Source organism: Abramis brama (assembly GCF_963993115.1).
Source record: "Abramis brama genome assembly, chromosome: 18".
Classification (NCBI taxonomy): Eukaryota; Metazoa; Chordata; class Actinopteri; order Cypriniformes; family Leuciscidae; genus Abramis; species Abramis brama.
The window spans coordinates 32,687,824-32,704,254 of NC_139980.1; the positions used below are offsets into that span (position 1 = coordinate 32,687,824).

General features: G+C 36.5%; 2 protein-coding genes across 7 annotated transcripts in view; both read right to left on the bottom strand.

The window, feature by feature from the left end:
• The window catches only part of col12a1b (collagen, type XII, alpha 1b), a 73,784-nt gene extending 68,388 nt beyond the window's left edge, over window positions 1-5,396 (bottom strand). For all 5 annotated transcript variants that reach the window (XM_084092112.1, XM_084092111.1, XM_084092110.1 and 2 more), the window contains exons 1-5: window positions 5,193-5,396; window positions 3,582-3,684; window positions 1,398-1,514; window positions 635-778; window positions 268-324 (exon numbers count right to left, since the gene is read on the bottom strand). In XM_084092112.1, coding sequence (XP_083948238.1) covers window positions 268-324; window positions 635-778; window positions 1,398-1,514; window positions 3,582-3,651 — 388 coding nt within the window. In that variant the 5' untranslated portion in view covers window positions 3,652-3,684; window positions 5,193-5,396. The remainder of the gene's footprint in view (window positions 1-267; window positions 325-634; window positions 779-1,397; window positions 1,515-3,581; window positions 3,685-5,192) is intronic.
• A 2,673-nt stretch (window positions 5,397-8,069) lies between these two features.
• Window positions 8,070-11,662, bottom strand: cox7a2b (cytochrome c oxidase subunit 7A2b). 2 transcript variants are annotated; one of them, XM_084092138.1, is made up of 4 exons: window positions 11,517-11,662; window positions 9,836-9,925; window positions 9,551-9,635; window positions 8,070-8,558 (listed from the first exon to the last, which is right to left on the bottom strand). In XM_084092138.1, the coding sequence occupies exons 1-4, from the start codon at window positions 11,532-11,534 to the stop codon at window positions 8,500-8,502; spliced, it is 252 nt and encodes an 83-aa protein (XP_083948264.1). In that variant the 5' UTR covers window positions 11,535-11,662; the 3' UTR covers window positions 8,070-8,499. The 2 variants fall into 2 exon arrangements, with proteins under 2 accessions (XP_083948264.1, XP_083948265.1); XM_084092139.1 differs by having other exon boundaries at window positions 9,836-9,916; window positions 11,517-11,625.
• Between the last annotated feature and the right edge of the window lie 4,769 nt (window positions 11,663-16,431).

Here is a 16,431-nt window from a genome sequence, read left to right on the forward strand (position 1 = left end):
ACTGTGAGAGGTTCAGGTTTTTATTTCAAACAAGGCGAAAGGGGCCACTTACGAACTCTCACCCAAAACCCATGCTGGAAACGTTGGCTCGAATTTATCATGTCTGGAAAAGTTAATGCTGACTAACAAGCTAAATTGTTATCAGGAATCATAAATTCGGAAAGAAAGAAAGGCATACACACATTTGCGTACTGACTAGTATGGAAACTCCCAATAAAATGTAGAGACCACAGAAGCAATGGAAAGAGCCTGGAGGTGTGTACTTACTGACTGAATCTCTGACCGGAGGTTTCCTGGTACTTCCTCCAATACTGCTTGATTGGACTAAAACAGAAAACAATACATCAATAAATATTAAGGTAAACGTATTCCTTCCATTAAAAGGGTTCCCATACCCTTAGGCCAACAAATTTCCATGCTTTCTCCACTCTGTTTTATAGAGATTGCAATCACAAAAAGCCATTTCTAGTCAATTAAATATCTTATAGTTGAACATAACAATAATTTTAAAGTGTATAGAGTGTATTTTTGAATTTCAAATCACAACTTAAAAATTCCTTGAGACTTCCAGGCTTTACATGACCATGGGATCCCTATATGACATATTTAAAGAATAAGATGCCCTGCCACTTACTTGTAATCTGACCAGAGATTGGTATACTCTCCTCAGATCCAAAATATGAAGATATCGTAACAACATAATCCACATCGGGGGTCAAATCTCTGATGGAGGTTTTGGTTGAGGTTGGAGGAAGTGTGAATTCCTTAACAGGCTCTTCTACAGGCAGAAGGGAACATTTGCATTTTCAATGTTTAAATGTCATATCATGATATACATTCTACATGAAGATAATATCTCGCCACCCTTCATTTCTAAGTAGATAAATCTAGTCTAGACACACAAGACCTAGATTAGGGAAACATTAATGACTTCCCAAGACAAGCGATGAGTAACGGTCCATGTTTAAATCATTTTTTGAAGGGCACGCCAGAACGCATTTCCCGAGAGTTGCCTGTGGCAGTGAGTTTAAAGGTTACTTGTCGTTTACCAGATGCTTTCTTATCTCAAGCAACATAAGGTACACTTACTACGGTTCCCCACGAGTAACCTTAGGTTAAGTGCTTCTCTCATGGGCTCAGTGGCAGTAGATCAAGAAACAACCTTTGCAGGTCTGAACAACCCTTAATGTTAGCCGACATGAGTTTTCTTTCATACTACACATTTTCTAGTATGGAGTGCCAACTTATTCAGAATCAAGTAAATTGGCAATTGATAAAAATTAGTTCTGTCACATAAATTTCCAGTCCGAAACACGTCACTGACAAACCTAGCAAATGTTTCATGTTGCTTGCCGTTATAATTCCAACACGTTTGGTGCTTTCACCGTTCCACCAACCTGTATCCGACGTCACTTGTACTCTGAAGCCCTCGGTCCTTGACAGCGGTTGCTTCCATATCATTTGTACTGTGTTTTCATTTAAAATCTTAAACCTCAAGTCTGATGGAGGCATTACTGTGGAAAGAGGAGGTGAATCAAGTTATTTCCAAGAAACCGTTCCAAAAGCTGTATTTATGAGAAGAGCATACAGGTTTATGGACGAAATCCCAACAGAGAAGTTCATTGTTGGGCAAGGACTCAAGGCAACATGAAACAAACGTGGACGGCGGCCATTTTGGGTAAAAATGACATCTGTTTGAGCTGTCTGACCGTAGGGCCATTGACTACTCAAGCATAGACACGTAAAGCGCGTTCTACAAAGACCTCGACAGAACATTACATCGGGCTTTAACTTGTGACGTGCATGCAGTCAACCCAACACAGCCAGAAGAGCTGTGTTGAACTGTTTCAATAGTTGACTTCACAGATAGACAAGAAGTTCTGATTGTACAATGGACTTGAAAGTTGACAATAATGGGTAACATTTTATGTGCAACTGCATTAATGTGATCACTTTCCATTGCAAACTGCTTAAAAGGGTGCACAACGACAACCTTTAATAAGAAAATACAGGATAGTGACAAACAAGTAAATATATAAACGAAAAGGGGTTACGTAACATTGCACTAGTCTAGATGAACTAGAAGACTCATGCACTTGTACATGAAAAGTTGTCAGCAACAACTTGTAGGACTAAAAGGACTTCATGTACAAGACGCACATGTAGAGGACTTTGAAATATTTTAAAGTGATATTCTTATGGTATTTTGTGTTGTATTGTGTTTGAAAGGTCAGTGTCTGTGTGGAACATAGAGTTCGTGTGTGCATGTCAGAATATCACAATAAAATATTGTGTGAAGCTGCGGCTCTGGTCAAATTTTGACCAGGGCTTAAGCTTGACCGGGAACAGGTTCGCCAAAATCAAGATTTACCAACCTGGCTGACCAGATGTCACAATCGGTTCCATTTCTGACTCCAAAAGGGTCCAACACAACTGCTAACTCACACCGATTCATCACCCATTCTAGATTTTTTCTTTCTTTTTTGGGTCCATCCAACCCAAACCAGTTTTGAAACCAACTTCGAAGATCATTTATCAACATTTATTTTGCTATGCTGAGCATCTAACCAGTTCATATAAGAAAGTGACAACGTTGGTTAAGGTATTTGTTTGTATTTTATATCAGTGGAACATGTTTAAATGAAGACTTTTCTTATTTTACATACGACAGCATTGAGAAGTAACACACTTCTTGCCCTCTCTTTCCTAAGAAAAAAAAATAATGCTCATATTTTGTCTTTTTGTTCTCTAAGAGAGCGGAAAGTGGGGAAGGGAAACTTGGCCTCCACATGATTTTTTTTTTTTTTTTGTACAATAAAAGCTGTAAAATGTTCCACTATACTTTCCACTGAACTCTGGCAATGTGCGCTTTAACACCCTGTCGTTTATTCAATGATTTGATATAGTTAAGTCACAGTTTTAATACCTCTAAGACTGCTCAAACCTACAAAGAGCTCGGTTACTGAAAGATATACTGTAAATACTAAAATAAATGAAAAAGTGTTTTACTAGAGAAATAAAAGTTGAACGTGAATCTGTCTGGCTGAAATATCTGGTATCCCGCAAATGATCATGGATCTTAAGTTGCATATGGAAAATATTTAAAACCAAGTCATATTCAATACTAAACATCTGCTGGATTGGCCTTACATGTTCTATCCTATAATTTGCAATTTAAATACATTACAGTTGATACTCTTGAAGAAGTTGCTGAAAAACACAGTTAGATCAAATTAAGTATCCTGTCCTGTCATGCATTTCTATTTCAACTAGCATTAAAACCACAAATTGTTTAAAACAATTCTTATAGGAGAGTAAAACTCCTCGACCAAGTGTCTAAAAAGAAATGCACATCTACATTATCGGAAACTATTTTTCTTCTCTATTTTTGTTAATTTTTTGGGGGAGATTAAATGTAAATTGAAAAATATTGAACACACTTAAACAGAGACAAACGTTATTGTACAGTTATTATTTTTATATATTTTTTTTCAGAAACAATAGACTATGATCCAAACTGTTGGAATAAAGTATTTTTAATTTAACAGGGAGAATGGGGATAGATTTGTTGGCTTTTTTACCTTGAGCTCTCACTGATGTCAGTACTGCGAGTGTTAAGAGAGCGGCCGCTGCCAAACGCCTGACCGACATCTTCACCCCAGTATCAGCAGAACATCAATCAATCTGAAAAATCAACCATATTACACACACACACACGCTGCTCATAAATCAATCCAGAAATAAAAAATAAGAGAGAATACACTGGACTCCAGCACAACTCTCCTTCAAATCTGATTTTAATTATTTCTTCATTCAAAATTCCAGCTGTTTCTCTGGTCAGCAGTGGAAAAAAAAAATTCTTTCCGTGGTTAATACTCCAAAACTTTTTGGAAAATATTTATAAAACAAGGTCACTTAATAAAATAACTCTCTGTGGGCCTTGGAAAAACATTCTGTGTCTACAGCAGTTTAACTGTAAAACGATTATAAACTGCATATGTTGTATGTCATTGCAAACCCCACTGATTCATCCGTTTAACGTCGGAAACTGTGAGTTCATAGACTATTGTATGCAATTGTCTGGAAATTTGCCTGATTTTGGATCCTGCACATCAGGGGTGGAAAAACTTTCCTGCAGGGTTCCTGCGCCCCCTGTTGTGCCTGGACAAATTCAGATTTCACATCCATATATTTATGCTGCTCTGTCTCTAAACTTTGGCAATGTGCTTGATGTCTGTATTACACATTATTGCATGTTGCAATAAATAATTACCAATGCAAGAACACGCAGCTCACATAATATTTGCACATTGAGTTCAAGTTGTTTATTAATATCACTCAGCAATTAGTATTTGCCCGGACATTTCAAGCAGTGTCCTGCAGTGTGGTATGATTACTCAATCTAAAACTATTTCAAACAACATTTTTTCCAGCCCTTTTATATTATACATGACCTCAATTGAATTAAGACTACATTTGCACTTTTGAAAATGCATTCATCACATGGAAAGACTTTCTGAAATCAACTAGGGCAAGAAAGAGGGTATTTCAATTAATGTAAAACAAAACTTGAAAAAATACACTTGGTCACATGCAACGTTTAATTGAAAAAATACAGCTTTTTTAATTGGATAGGTGAATGGACATGCAAAGTGTGAGTCAAAACTTAGCATGCAGGCACACGTTGTCTTGAGTTTGGTGTTGTAATACTGTAAGGATTTAAGTAAAGTTGAATGAAGTCTTAAAAACCTTTTACGGTGTAAAACATGCTTTCTGAACATTTGTTATGCCAAACAGGTTTAAACCTCACTTAAATCTTATAATTATATTTATCTAAGCTCTTCTACCTGTATTCTTTAAGCATGTTACATGTGAATTAGGTAAATATTAAATAAACATAAAAATGCCCCAATAAATGAAGTCTTATCTAGTTTTCTCAACTAAAGACAATAAATAAGTATCATCCCAATCAACTTTAAAAAAGCACAATAACAGGGTGGTGGAAAAAATGAAATCACCATACAAACGTCTATGGAAAAAGTGATCAGAGCACCTGAAAATGGGTCAGTGTGCACACATTCATCATTTCATATTACATTTTATCTAATACGTCTCAAATTTAATTTCAATAACACCTTCCTCCATTTAAATAGGTTTATCAATAAAAGAAGAAACTCCACATGAGCACTTACCAAACTCCCCAAAGTTTCCAAAATCTCTCAATACATCACAAAACTGTTGAATGAAAGTGGAAATTTCGCCCGGATGCAAAGGGGTTTAAAGGTCTTTTCAGAAAGGCAAAGAGATTCTCCGTGATGCTGTGGTGATGGAGATGGAGATGGAAATGAAGAGGAGGATCTGATCACCCACAGCTCGTGAAAGCTGTTTTCAAATGCACAGGATCTCAGACTAGAAAGTGCTTCTAAACAGGGGGCTGATCCCGAACCCGGGAGCTCTGACGTCACCGTGTGATGGATGGATGTGTTGGGATGCGCTTTTGGAAAAGTCGCGCATATTTTCGGCATTCCTGCAGCATGTCTCTAATCTATGTTTTTGATTTCAGCAGGAATTATTATGGAATAGGCTACATTACTCCGGACGAGATTAAATGGGAATCGCACATTTTTAATAGGCCTATAGGCTACATTTATTTTGATATATTTAGGATTTGGGATTTGTTTTTGTTTTTTTAAGTTAAGGAATTATAAATAACTATTAAAGTAATTAGAATGTAGTTTTTTAGAAGGGCGAACATTTTCAAATAAATATACCTCGGAGTAGCCTACAATCTGAGGAGATCTCGCGCCACAAAAAAAGAAAAAAAAAGTATAATGATTTATGGTGCTCCCAGCACAGATGAACCAGCCGACAACTATAGTAAAACATATTTTACATACAATTTCGTGCAATACGTACGCTAAACATATCGTAATCATAATGACAATATCGATACTGTTTCTGGCATATCGTTCAACGGTCCTAACGGCAGGCGCTTGAGTGGTTGCTATGGTAACATCATCTTCGCGCCAACACAACTACTTTTTGCTAGTTGTGAAAGATTTTGACTCGTCTTGCAATCACACTTTTGTAGTGTTACTTACTTATTAAGTATGATTTTTTGTGTGTGTGTGTGTGATATTAAAACCCTGCTGGAAAATCAAGCTTATAAACTACACTGTAAACCCGAATAAGTAAGCAGAACTTAAAAAAAGTGAGGCAATCAGTTGCCACAATTTTTTTAAGTTCATAAACTCAAACATTTGAGTACATCATCACTTATATTTTTGGAGTTTATTTTAAATATAATTTTAAATTATAATTAACTTAAATTTACTGATTAAGCAAACTCAAACATTTTCAGTTTCTGCTACTCAGAATATTTATTAATCTTTCTCATTGCAATAATTCAAGAGAACTTAAACATTTCAAGTTAAGAACAATTAAAATCAGAGTACACTAGTTCATACATTTAACTTAAAACCTTCATGTAATCTCAATGAGAACACTTTCATTAGTATTAACTTATAGTTTTAACAAGCTAGTTTGCTAACATGTTATCATGCTAACAATAGTATGTTATACAGCACTTGCTGTATGAGTACAACAATATAAAGATTTTATTTGCTCTCAAATCAAGCCGCATGCACCACTTGTCACCATGATGGTAACTATCCTAAAACCAACAATAACAGAAATTCTACTAAATTAGCATAACAAAACATTAATCACTACTAAATCTCCCACTTAACATTAATATTAAAAAAAAAAACATTATATTACACTTAATTTTAGCATTTACTCTCCCATTCAAGTGACATCGGCAAAGCATGCTGGGAAATAGACATCCCAGCCGTTTCAGTTAAACTTAAGTTTGTTTAAATTAAAATAAATCATTTCATAAAACTCAAAACAATGAAACAGTTCAGTTTACTTAAAATATATCAGTTCTGTGAACTTGAAAGAAAAAGAAAGTGCTAAATACTCATAAAAGTTAATTTGACTGAACAAATTAGTTTAATTTAAGTTTGTCCTACTCAAACCAATTAATTATTTTGAGCGTTAGGGTTTACAGTGTAGTAGCTGTGTTTTGGAACATGTTTCTTAGCCTAACTGGACCAGCTAATAACCAGGTAAAATACATCTACGTCGTCCAAAACACAGATATCAAGATTTAAGCAAAGCAACTGTGCCCAGCAATATCAGAAAAACGTTTAAACAACTAAGTAAAATGTTAAACTGTACTTATGACAGTATTACTTTGAGCCCATAGATCAGTTTTACAACCATGCATTTCCATTTATTTGAATATGTAGCCCCCTAGTGGTCAAATCGGGTAACACACAGAGGGGATGGAGATGTCTAACATATCTTATGAATCAAAACTACACCTGATCTCATTATCAAGCCATACATGAACAGTTCGGTTACCCATCTGAAGAATAAACCATTTAAAACACATGGGTGCCAACTGGGAGACAGGGTAGAGTTTGATTTGTGATCATTGAGTCTATTAGTTGTTTCAGCTGAGTTCAGGACTGTTTTTAATTTGATCATTAGCTCATTACTCTCATTGTTCGAGAGAAATGCATAATAGTTCTGTTGATCAAGGGAAAGCTTGAACTTCTACTGCTGCTTATAAATGGCTTGCAGAATTAATGATCTGTGCTTTATAGTTTTATAATTAGCATGCCATTATTTTTGCTACGTCTGTTTCAATCTCTGCAATGAACTGAGAGATTTTGTATGGGACACAAAGAGCACATTGTTCGTAATGCATGTGATACATTTCCATATGAGCTCAACTGTATAGACCACCAATGCTGAGCTCAAATGATCAGATTTTCCTGTAAATCTGAAAAACATTTCTTTGATGTACAGGCATTTGGAAACTATTTTATTTGCCTTGAAAACACATTGTTTTGAAGAACGAAAAGGAAATGCACATTACTGTTTGTCTCCAAGGAAACGATGAAGACGTCCAAGAAACAGACCGTATCGAAAACATGCTTCTAAACGCTGCATTGTGAGTCACAAACATCCCGCATCAGTTAATGCTAACTTGCGTACACTTTCAGAAGGAAAAACAGTTTATTTGTTTGTTTTCTTCATCACATTCTTTAAGAGAAGAATATTAATCACATACATCTCAAACGGAGGAGGCATGAAATCAGAAGACAAACCTCATCAATAACTAGAATTAAAAGATGGATCGCATGGAAACCAGCTTAGAAACATCTAAAGTCTGTAACAACATCAACCCAAAATCAAAAGAAAATAATGACATTTTGCATAAAGAAAATGTGCAATGCAAGGAAAAATATCTTAATAGTAATTTGGGGGCATTTAAATTGTCATTGAGTAAAGTAAAACAATCAAGATTTGTCCAGTTATGACAGGCACAGTTTGTTTTATTTAAATCACTTTGGTCCCTTTTACCTTCCAAATGAAAGAATAAGTATATTGCGTGAAATGCTCATAACGTCAGGGCAGGAGCTGACGTCAGTCCTTCTTCTGAGGCACAGCTGCCTTTACTAGTTCATATATCACGCATGCAGTTCCTGAAAAGAGACACATGAATGATCAGTGATTAGATTTTACTATGATTATTAACTCAAATACATATCCATGCTTGCTAAGACGTGTCAAGCATCACGGCAAATTAAGCGGTTTGAACGAATTTGAATTTGCCACAGCTACAGTATATACAAACACTGGGAGTGGGCGCTTTAAACTTGGGCTGGTAAGCAATCACCCAGAACACACACACAGGCCTTGTTTCACAGACAAGGCGTAGATTAAGCCAGGATTAGGCCTTAGTTCAATTGGGACATTTAAGTAGCTTTTATAAACGTGCCTTAGGCTCTGTTTACACATGGTATTAAGAGACGGGTCGATCGGATCACAAGTGGACGACGCTAAATACAAATACGTCTAAAGCGTTTTGAGCTTGTCCACTTCTGGATGTTGTCAGATTGCTTTCGTAGTGTAAACGCTTGTGTGGTCGAACAGCCACAAAAGACCGTCTACTCTCCTCTTACTGACCTGATGCGTAAACATTATGAGAAGAGCTCTAGCCAGACGGGATTTAAACTCTGTCGGATGAAGACTCAAGTTTGGTTTGAATGTGCCAAGCACAATGTTCTCTCTCCACTCCTGATTTCTAACACACACACACAGCGTTCGGCTGGTCTTGCTGCTGTCTAAACTAAAGCTGATGCTCTCCGTGTGTTTTTCTCTTTTCTCCGGTCGTGTTCATATGTAAATTGCGTGAGCTTATTTCATCCATTAGATCGAAAGATCTGAAAAAGTCCATACATCAGGATGAAAGTGGACAAAAAGAGACAGAATAAAACACCAGGTGTAAACAGGAATGTGTTTCCCTCATCCACTTGTGATCCGATCGACCAAAACGGTGTAAACAGGGCCTGAGAGATGTCATAGCAAGTTGCTTTCAGTAAAGACAGCTCAAACATGCATTACAGTCTGGGACTAGGCTCAAGCCTTGTCTGTGAAACTGGGCAATCACGTGTTAATACGCTCAATAACATACCCATCACCGTGAGACCCATAGTTGCACGGTAAAGAACAGCGTCACTGACTCCTCCCTTCAGATGAACTGGCATCCCATTAGCCTCCTAAACAAGAAACAGAAATCAACATTTTCATAAGCACATATAAAACACAAACAAGTGAACAACCAAAGCAAAACGTTCTGAGCTCTATTAAGTGAACACAGCCTTTAAATAAATAAGTATAATGCATACATCTAATTCAATTATACATTAAATATATACAGTATATCGCTGTCAGGGGTCAGAAAAAGTGACAACCATACCTGAAACAGTTTCTGCTTCTCTGGCACCTTATTCAGCAGCTGCCTGTGGACGGTTCTGGAGATCTGCCGTCTGGAAACCTGCTGAAGAGTCTCATGGAAATAAAACAATTATTAAAGCAACTTAAAGATGACAAATGTGATGCACATACAAATGTCAACAGAAACTGTATTAAATATTGTAGAAAATGTGGTGTTTTAGCAATTAAGTGAACAGTTAACTTCAGCAACTTAATGTGTGCATATTTGTGTGTGTGTAATATAATGTGCAATATTGACAAGACAGTTCAAAGACTCACTGCATGTGTACCATAAATAATGCATGTCATACTGACAACTGAAGAAAACAATGATGAAACACAAATGTTCTGATTCACGATCATTATTATTTTCTTCTCTGTTACTAACACTTACATTTTTTGGAGCTCCTAGGTCATCCACTCGTATCTGTGTGACTCAAAAACTTTCTTCCTTATTCTGAAACTTCGCTTCATTTATTTTACCAATACAATCAGGTTAAATCTCCTTCGGGAGAACTTAAGTTGTTATCTTTCTCCTTTTATAAAATGTAATTTAAACTTTCCGTTGAACGACATGTTTCTTTTACTTATATTTCTTTTTTTTTAAGACTTTGCCTAGATTTGATGTCTTTCACACTGAGATTTCCCTAATTGTAAAATATCTTAAACTCATTGATAACAATAAGAACAAGTTTCTTAATCATTATGATCACAGTTTTCTTACTAACGTTAGTTGAGGAGCTTTGTTATTTGACTGTATTTTTTTCTGACTTCTTTCTTTCGCCTTTTCTTGTCATTTCATGTTATTATAATGCAGTGCTGTATCTTTTATTGCAACAAACAAACAATAAATAACTTTCTCAGCTAGCAAAAAGTCGTCTATTAGATGTTGAATAGACGTAAATCTTTAACATCTAATTACGACTTTTCAACATTGAAAACTGGTCGATCTTCAACGTCTTGATGGAATATGTAAAACTTTTTACATTTATTTGAGATAATAATGAACATGGTTTGGTAGTTTGTTTTTCTCCGTTATTTTAGCATGTATAACAGACTTATCAAGCAGGATAAACAGTCCGGCCGAAACTACTTGAAATCACGTCGTAAACAAAGGCGGACCGACTTGTTTTCAACGCTGAAAGACTTGTTTACTGGGTTCTTCCCTTTGGTCAATGACTTTTAATCATCTGGCGTTTTGGTGATTTTTAGTGGATGTTTTAAGTTCACACAGGTGAATGACTTTCAGGCAGTTTTTATTACCACAAATACTCCAAAGTCCAAATACTATGTGTGAGACCGCTGTTTATGTTTACTTATTATGAGCAGGAAGAGGAAATATAAAACCATATAAATATATGTGCACTCAAGTAGCAGCTCTTTAATAAACACAGACACAATCTAAACAATTACAACAGCTGTTATTAGGCTTATTTGAATCACAAAACATGATCATCATCTCCACCATCAGTTTCATTGATTGTAGACGTGCAAAACGTCAAACTGCTCATGACTCCCGCGTTTCACTTCTTAAACTTCCTCAAACTCAAAACTACATAAACAACCGTAACCTTTGACGTGATAAAAAAAAAGCTAACGCATTATGAATGATTTGTAAACTACCATTCATTATTAAACTTAAACAGAATATTTGTAATAATTACCAGAATGTGTCGAAACATTTTCAGCGTCAATGACTGAAGTCACGGGACAGAGAGAAACTGGTGTGAAAGAGAAAGAGGAAAAGAGAGAAAGAGTCTCCATCTGCTGTTCAGGAGAGACACTGCTACGACTATTGTCCACAAACATAAAAAAGTCACTCCCAGAAATGTTTCCTCAATGACACACAATGGAAAAATAAAAATCATTAAGGGGAAGGCTAATTAGCAGCTAGTTATTAGCAGCGCGTCCTAGCCGGAGGGACAGTGAACACAACATATCAATTTAGTATGTATCAGACATAAGAGACAGACAGACAGATATGATATCATGCAAAATGTAGATTTATTCATTCCTTGTTTGTGGTGCAGATGTATCCAGTGGCTCATAAAGTCAAGTGCTTCATACATGTGTTTATTTGGTGAATTTCTCATTTTTATGCAGGAGCTGACAGACAGTTCAGTGCGCTCATTTACAGAGGTCATATGGTGTAAATGAAATGAAATGCTATTGATTAGCCTATAAGGATTTTGTGGGTCGCAGTTCTGTGCGGCGAGTATCCTTTCCCCACATGACCATCTTTCAGGACATGTTCTGCCAGCATTAATAGCAGACAATTATTGATAAATGATCAATAAACTGCTCCCAGGAGTGACACTTTTAATCAGTCTTTTTTTTTTTTTTTAACCAACCAATATATTATTTAATAATAGACCAGTGTTTAAAGTCAACATGGACTTCCTTACACAGTCCGATTTACTTGCATAACTCAACATTTCCAAGTGAAACTTCATTTCTTACAAGAAAAGAATTCAATAGAAAGATTATGAAAACAACACGTTTTCCTTTAGAATAACGTGCACTCATGAATAGTTTGAGATAAGACCAGGAACGTGCATTAAGAAAGTAAATGATTTCATTTTGATTTCTTGTTGACTTTTTCAATGCTTTTCCTTGTCTTACTGAAGCATTTAAAGGGTTAGTTCACCCAGAAATTCTGTCATTAATTACTCACCCTCATGTCATTCCAAACCCGTAAGACTTTTGTTCATCTTCAGAACACAAATGAAGATCTTTTTGATCAAGTTTGAAAGCTTTCTTTCCCTCCATTGACAGCTACGCAACTACCACTTTGGTGCGTCAAAAAGTTTATAGAGATCATAAAACTAATCCATATGTCAAAATTTAGTCCAAATGTCGAGCTCAACCGAACCTGCTTGACACACAAGAACAAAACTAATTGGTTCTTGCTGAAGCTCAAACGTGCTGCGTAACAGGAGAATGAACCTCATTGGTTCTTACAGAAGCTCAAACGTGCTGCGTAACACAAGAACGAACCTCATTGGTTCTTGCTGAAGCTCAAACGTGCTGCTTAACACAAGAACGAACCTCATTGGTTCTTGCTGAAGCTCAAACGTGCTGCGTAACACAAGAATGAACCTCATTGGTTCTTGCTGAAGCTCAAACGTGCTGCGTAACACAAGAATGAACCTCATTGGTTCTTGCTGAAGCTCAAACGTGCTGCGTAACACAAGAATGAACCTCATTGGTTCTTGCTGAAGCTCAAACGTGCTGCGTAACACGAGAATGAACCTCATTGGTTCTTGCTGAAGCTCAAACGTGCTGCTTAACACAAGAATGAACCTAATTGGTTCTTGCTGAAGCTCAAACGTGCTGCGTAACACAAGAATGAACCTCATTGGTTCTTGCTGAAGCTCAAACGTGCTGCGTAACACGAGAATGAACCTCATTGGTTCTTGCTGAAGCTCAAACGTGCTGCGTAACACGAGAATGAACCTCATTGGTTCTTGCTGAAGCTCAAACGTGCTGTGTAACACAAGAATGAACCTCATTGGTTCTTGCTGAAGCTCAAACGTGCTGCGTAACACGAGAATGAACCTCATTGGTTCTTGCTGAAGCTCAAACGTGCTGCGTAACACGAGAATGAACCTCATTGGTTCTTGCTGAAGCTCAAACGTGCTGCTTAACACAAGAATGAACCTCATTGGTTCTCGCACGTCAAGCGAACATGCTTGAGCTTGCATTTACAACAAATGATATGTGACTATGAATGAACTAAAGTCTTATGGGTTTGGAACAACATGATAGAGAGTAAATAAAACAGAAATTTCATTTATGGGAGAACTATCCCTTTAAGGCCCATTTACACCAAGGACAATAACTATAGCAATACGGTTGAGTTCACACCACAACTATAACGATAACGGCACAGAAGAACAATATCGTTGCAATCATTTTCAAAACTATTTTTTTTTAGCTGATGAACCATAAAAACATTGACAGACAATCAGAATCCATCTGACTTTGAGCATTCAAGTAGCACGTGGCAAAACTGCAGTGCATCCTTTAATAAATAGTTATATAGTTATAGTTCTTGGTGTGAATGGGCCTCAAAACACATGTAAAAAAAAAGAAAAAAAAGTGTTTCTCTTCTCACATGCTGCAACTTTTCATGTTCTGTAGGCCTATCATTTTGTTCTCAAAAGCATGACCTTTTTACTCTAACTTTCTTTACTGGCAGTCTGTCGTCTGTCTGTCTTAGCCTGTGAATGCATGCGTATGCAAGCCGCCACACTACAGATCTCCTCTTTTTATTGGTGCGTTTGGATGCAGGGCAGGTGTAGAGACCCTTCTTGTCAGGCATATTACGGAAAGCATCTGAAACAGCCTCAGCGCGGCTCTCTCTTCACAAGGAGCACAAGATTCTCTGTGGATGAAAACAGGGAAAGTGAGCTTATACTGAGACAAAACTGCAATCATCTGAAACCCACGACTTACTGCATGGAAAGAATCAGTGTCACATTCATGCTGCGCTTTTTGAGCAGCCAAGTTCATGGATGGTGAAAATATCAGAGCGATTTTACGATCGTTTTCTGGGAATCTATCTCATGAGTGATGTCATCAGAGAGCTGCCAAAGCCTGTTATTACGCATGGATGGATTAGAAAACGAACACTGTCAGTTTGTCCGCAATAGGCTGCGGTGAACATGGAATTAATTGATTTAAAAAGCCCTCGATAGCGACACACAAAACAGCAAACACAAAAGCTCGTTGCCTTAAAGGAAAAGTTCATCTAAAAATAAAAAGTTTGTCATCATTTAGGCTACTCACCCTCATGTTGTTCCAAACCCGTTTGACTTTCATTCTTCTGTGGCTAATATCGTCTAAATTAATCGAAAGCACATTTGAATGAGATTTGAGAGCTTTTTTGGAGCTCGACAGCACCAGGCCTCATTCTGGACCTTCTGCAAAACATCATGTAGGAAAGAAAGTCATACAATGTGAGGGTGAGTAAGTGATGACATAATTTCATTTTTGGGCAAACGGCTGCTTTAATGCCAAACAGATAAATTAAGTGTTTTTTTGTTTTTATCTGTGTAGTTGAGTTTGTATCCGGCAGAAGGACACGATCAGGATGTTAAACGGGACTCCAGATCTCCAGCTGTTGTTTCTTATTTCTCATAACAATGTCCTCTGGCTCCCAGATGGCCTGGATTAAACAATAAACTCTGATCGCATTGCAATATCTCCAGAAGAAATAATTTAGAGATATTTAAAGAAATTACCCTTATTATTTTTATTAAAGTGAAGGGCACTAGACTTCCCCTTTTTGTCCAAATCTTCATTATAGGAATGTTCTGGGTTCAATATTGTAAATTAGTGTTGTTTAATGAAAAAGAAAGAAAATAATTTAGATTCCTTGCTCAGAAGCAAAAATGATGCGTACAGTAATGGACATCTATGGGCGAAACATTCAGGAAAATTTGTGAATGCCCCTACTTATATTTATATTAAAGTGTTAGTTCACCCAAAAATGAAAATTCTGTCATTATTTACTCTCCCTCATGTTATTCCAAACCCATAAGACTTTCGTTCATCTACAGAACACAAATGAAGATCTTTTTGATTCAATCTGAGAACTTTCTCCATTGACAGCTGTGCAACTATCACTTTCAAGCCCCAGAAAGGGAGTAAAGACATGATTTAAGTAATCCATGTGACTCAAGTTGTTTAACCTCAATTTTATCAAGCGACGCGAGAGCTTTGTTTGCGCCAAAAACAACATAATTTACCACTTTTTTCACAGAATATTTATCTCCAGCGCACGTTCACTCAACAATGTCTGCTCTCACGTCAACGCAACACACATGCATCGTGGTGCTCTCGTGAATCTGTTGGAGATTACTATAATATTTAGTAAATAAAGTGGTAAATTATGTGGTAAAGTAGTAAAAAAAAAGCACTCGTGTTGCTTGATAAAATTGAGGTTAAACCACTGGAGTCACATGGATTACTTTAATGATGTCTTTACTACCTTTCTGGGGCTTGAAAGTGGTAGTTGTGTAGCTGTCAATGGAGGGACAGAAAACTCTCAGATTTCATCACAAAGATCTTCATTTGTGTCCTGTAGATGAACAAAATTAATAAGTAATTAATGACAGAATTTTCATTTTTAGGTGAACTAAACCTTTAATTGTTCCTTACAAAAAATGTGTGTGTATTATTAATCATTAAATTGATTCAGAATGTGTTACTAAATTGCAAGGAAGCAAAAGACATTGATATAATTTTAGGAACAATATCAAATTCCTTCACTGTCAGAACATTTGTTCTCCAAAACAGGTCAATCATGAGTATCAGTTTATCCACTGAACATGCTTTACTAGCATCAATATTGTTTAAAATGTTATTCACACATTATGGAGGTTTCCTGACCTTCCTGACCCCCGACAATATATATATATAAATATATACACAGCATGATAGAAATAAATAATAACCCCCCCCCCCCCCCCCCCCCCCAATCTTCTCCCTAGCATTTCCTATCAAATATCAATATATAAATAATCAATAAAAGTGACATAAAAGCCCAAACTATAAAATAAAAAAAGAATGTTT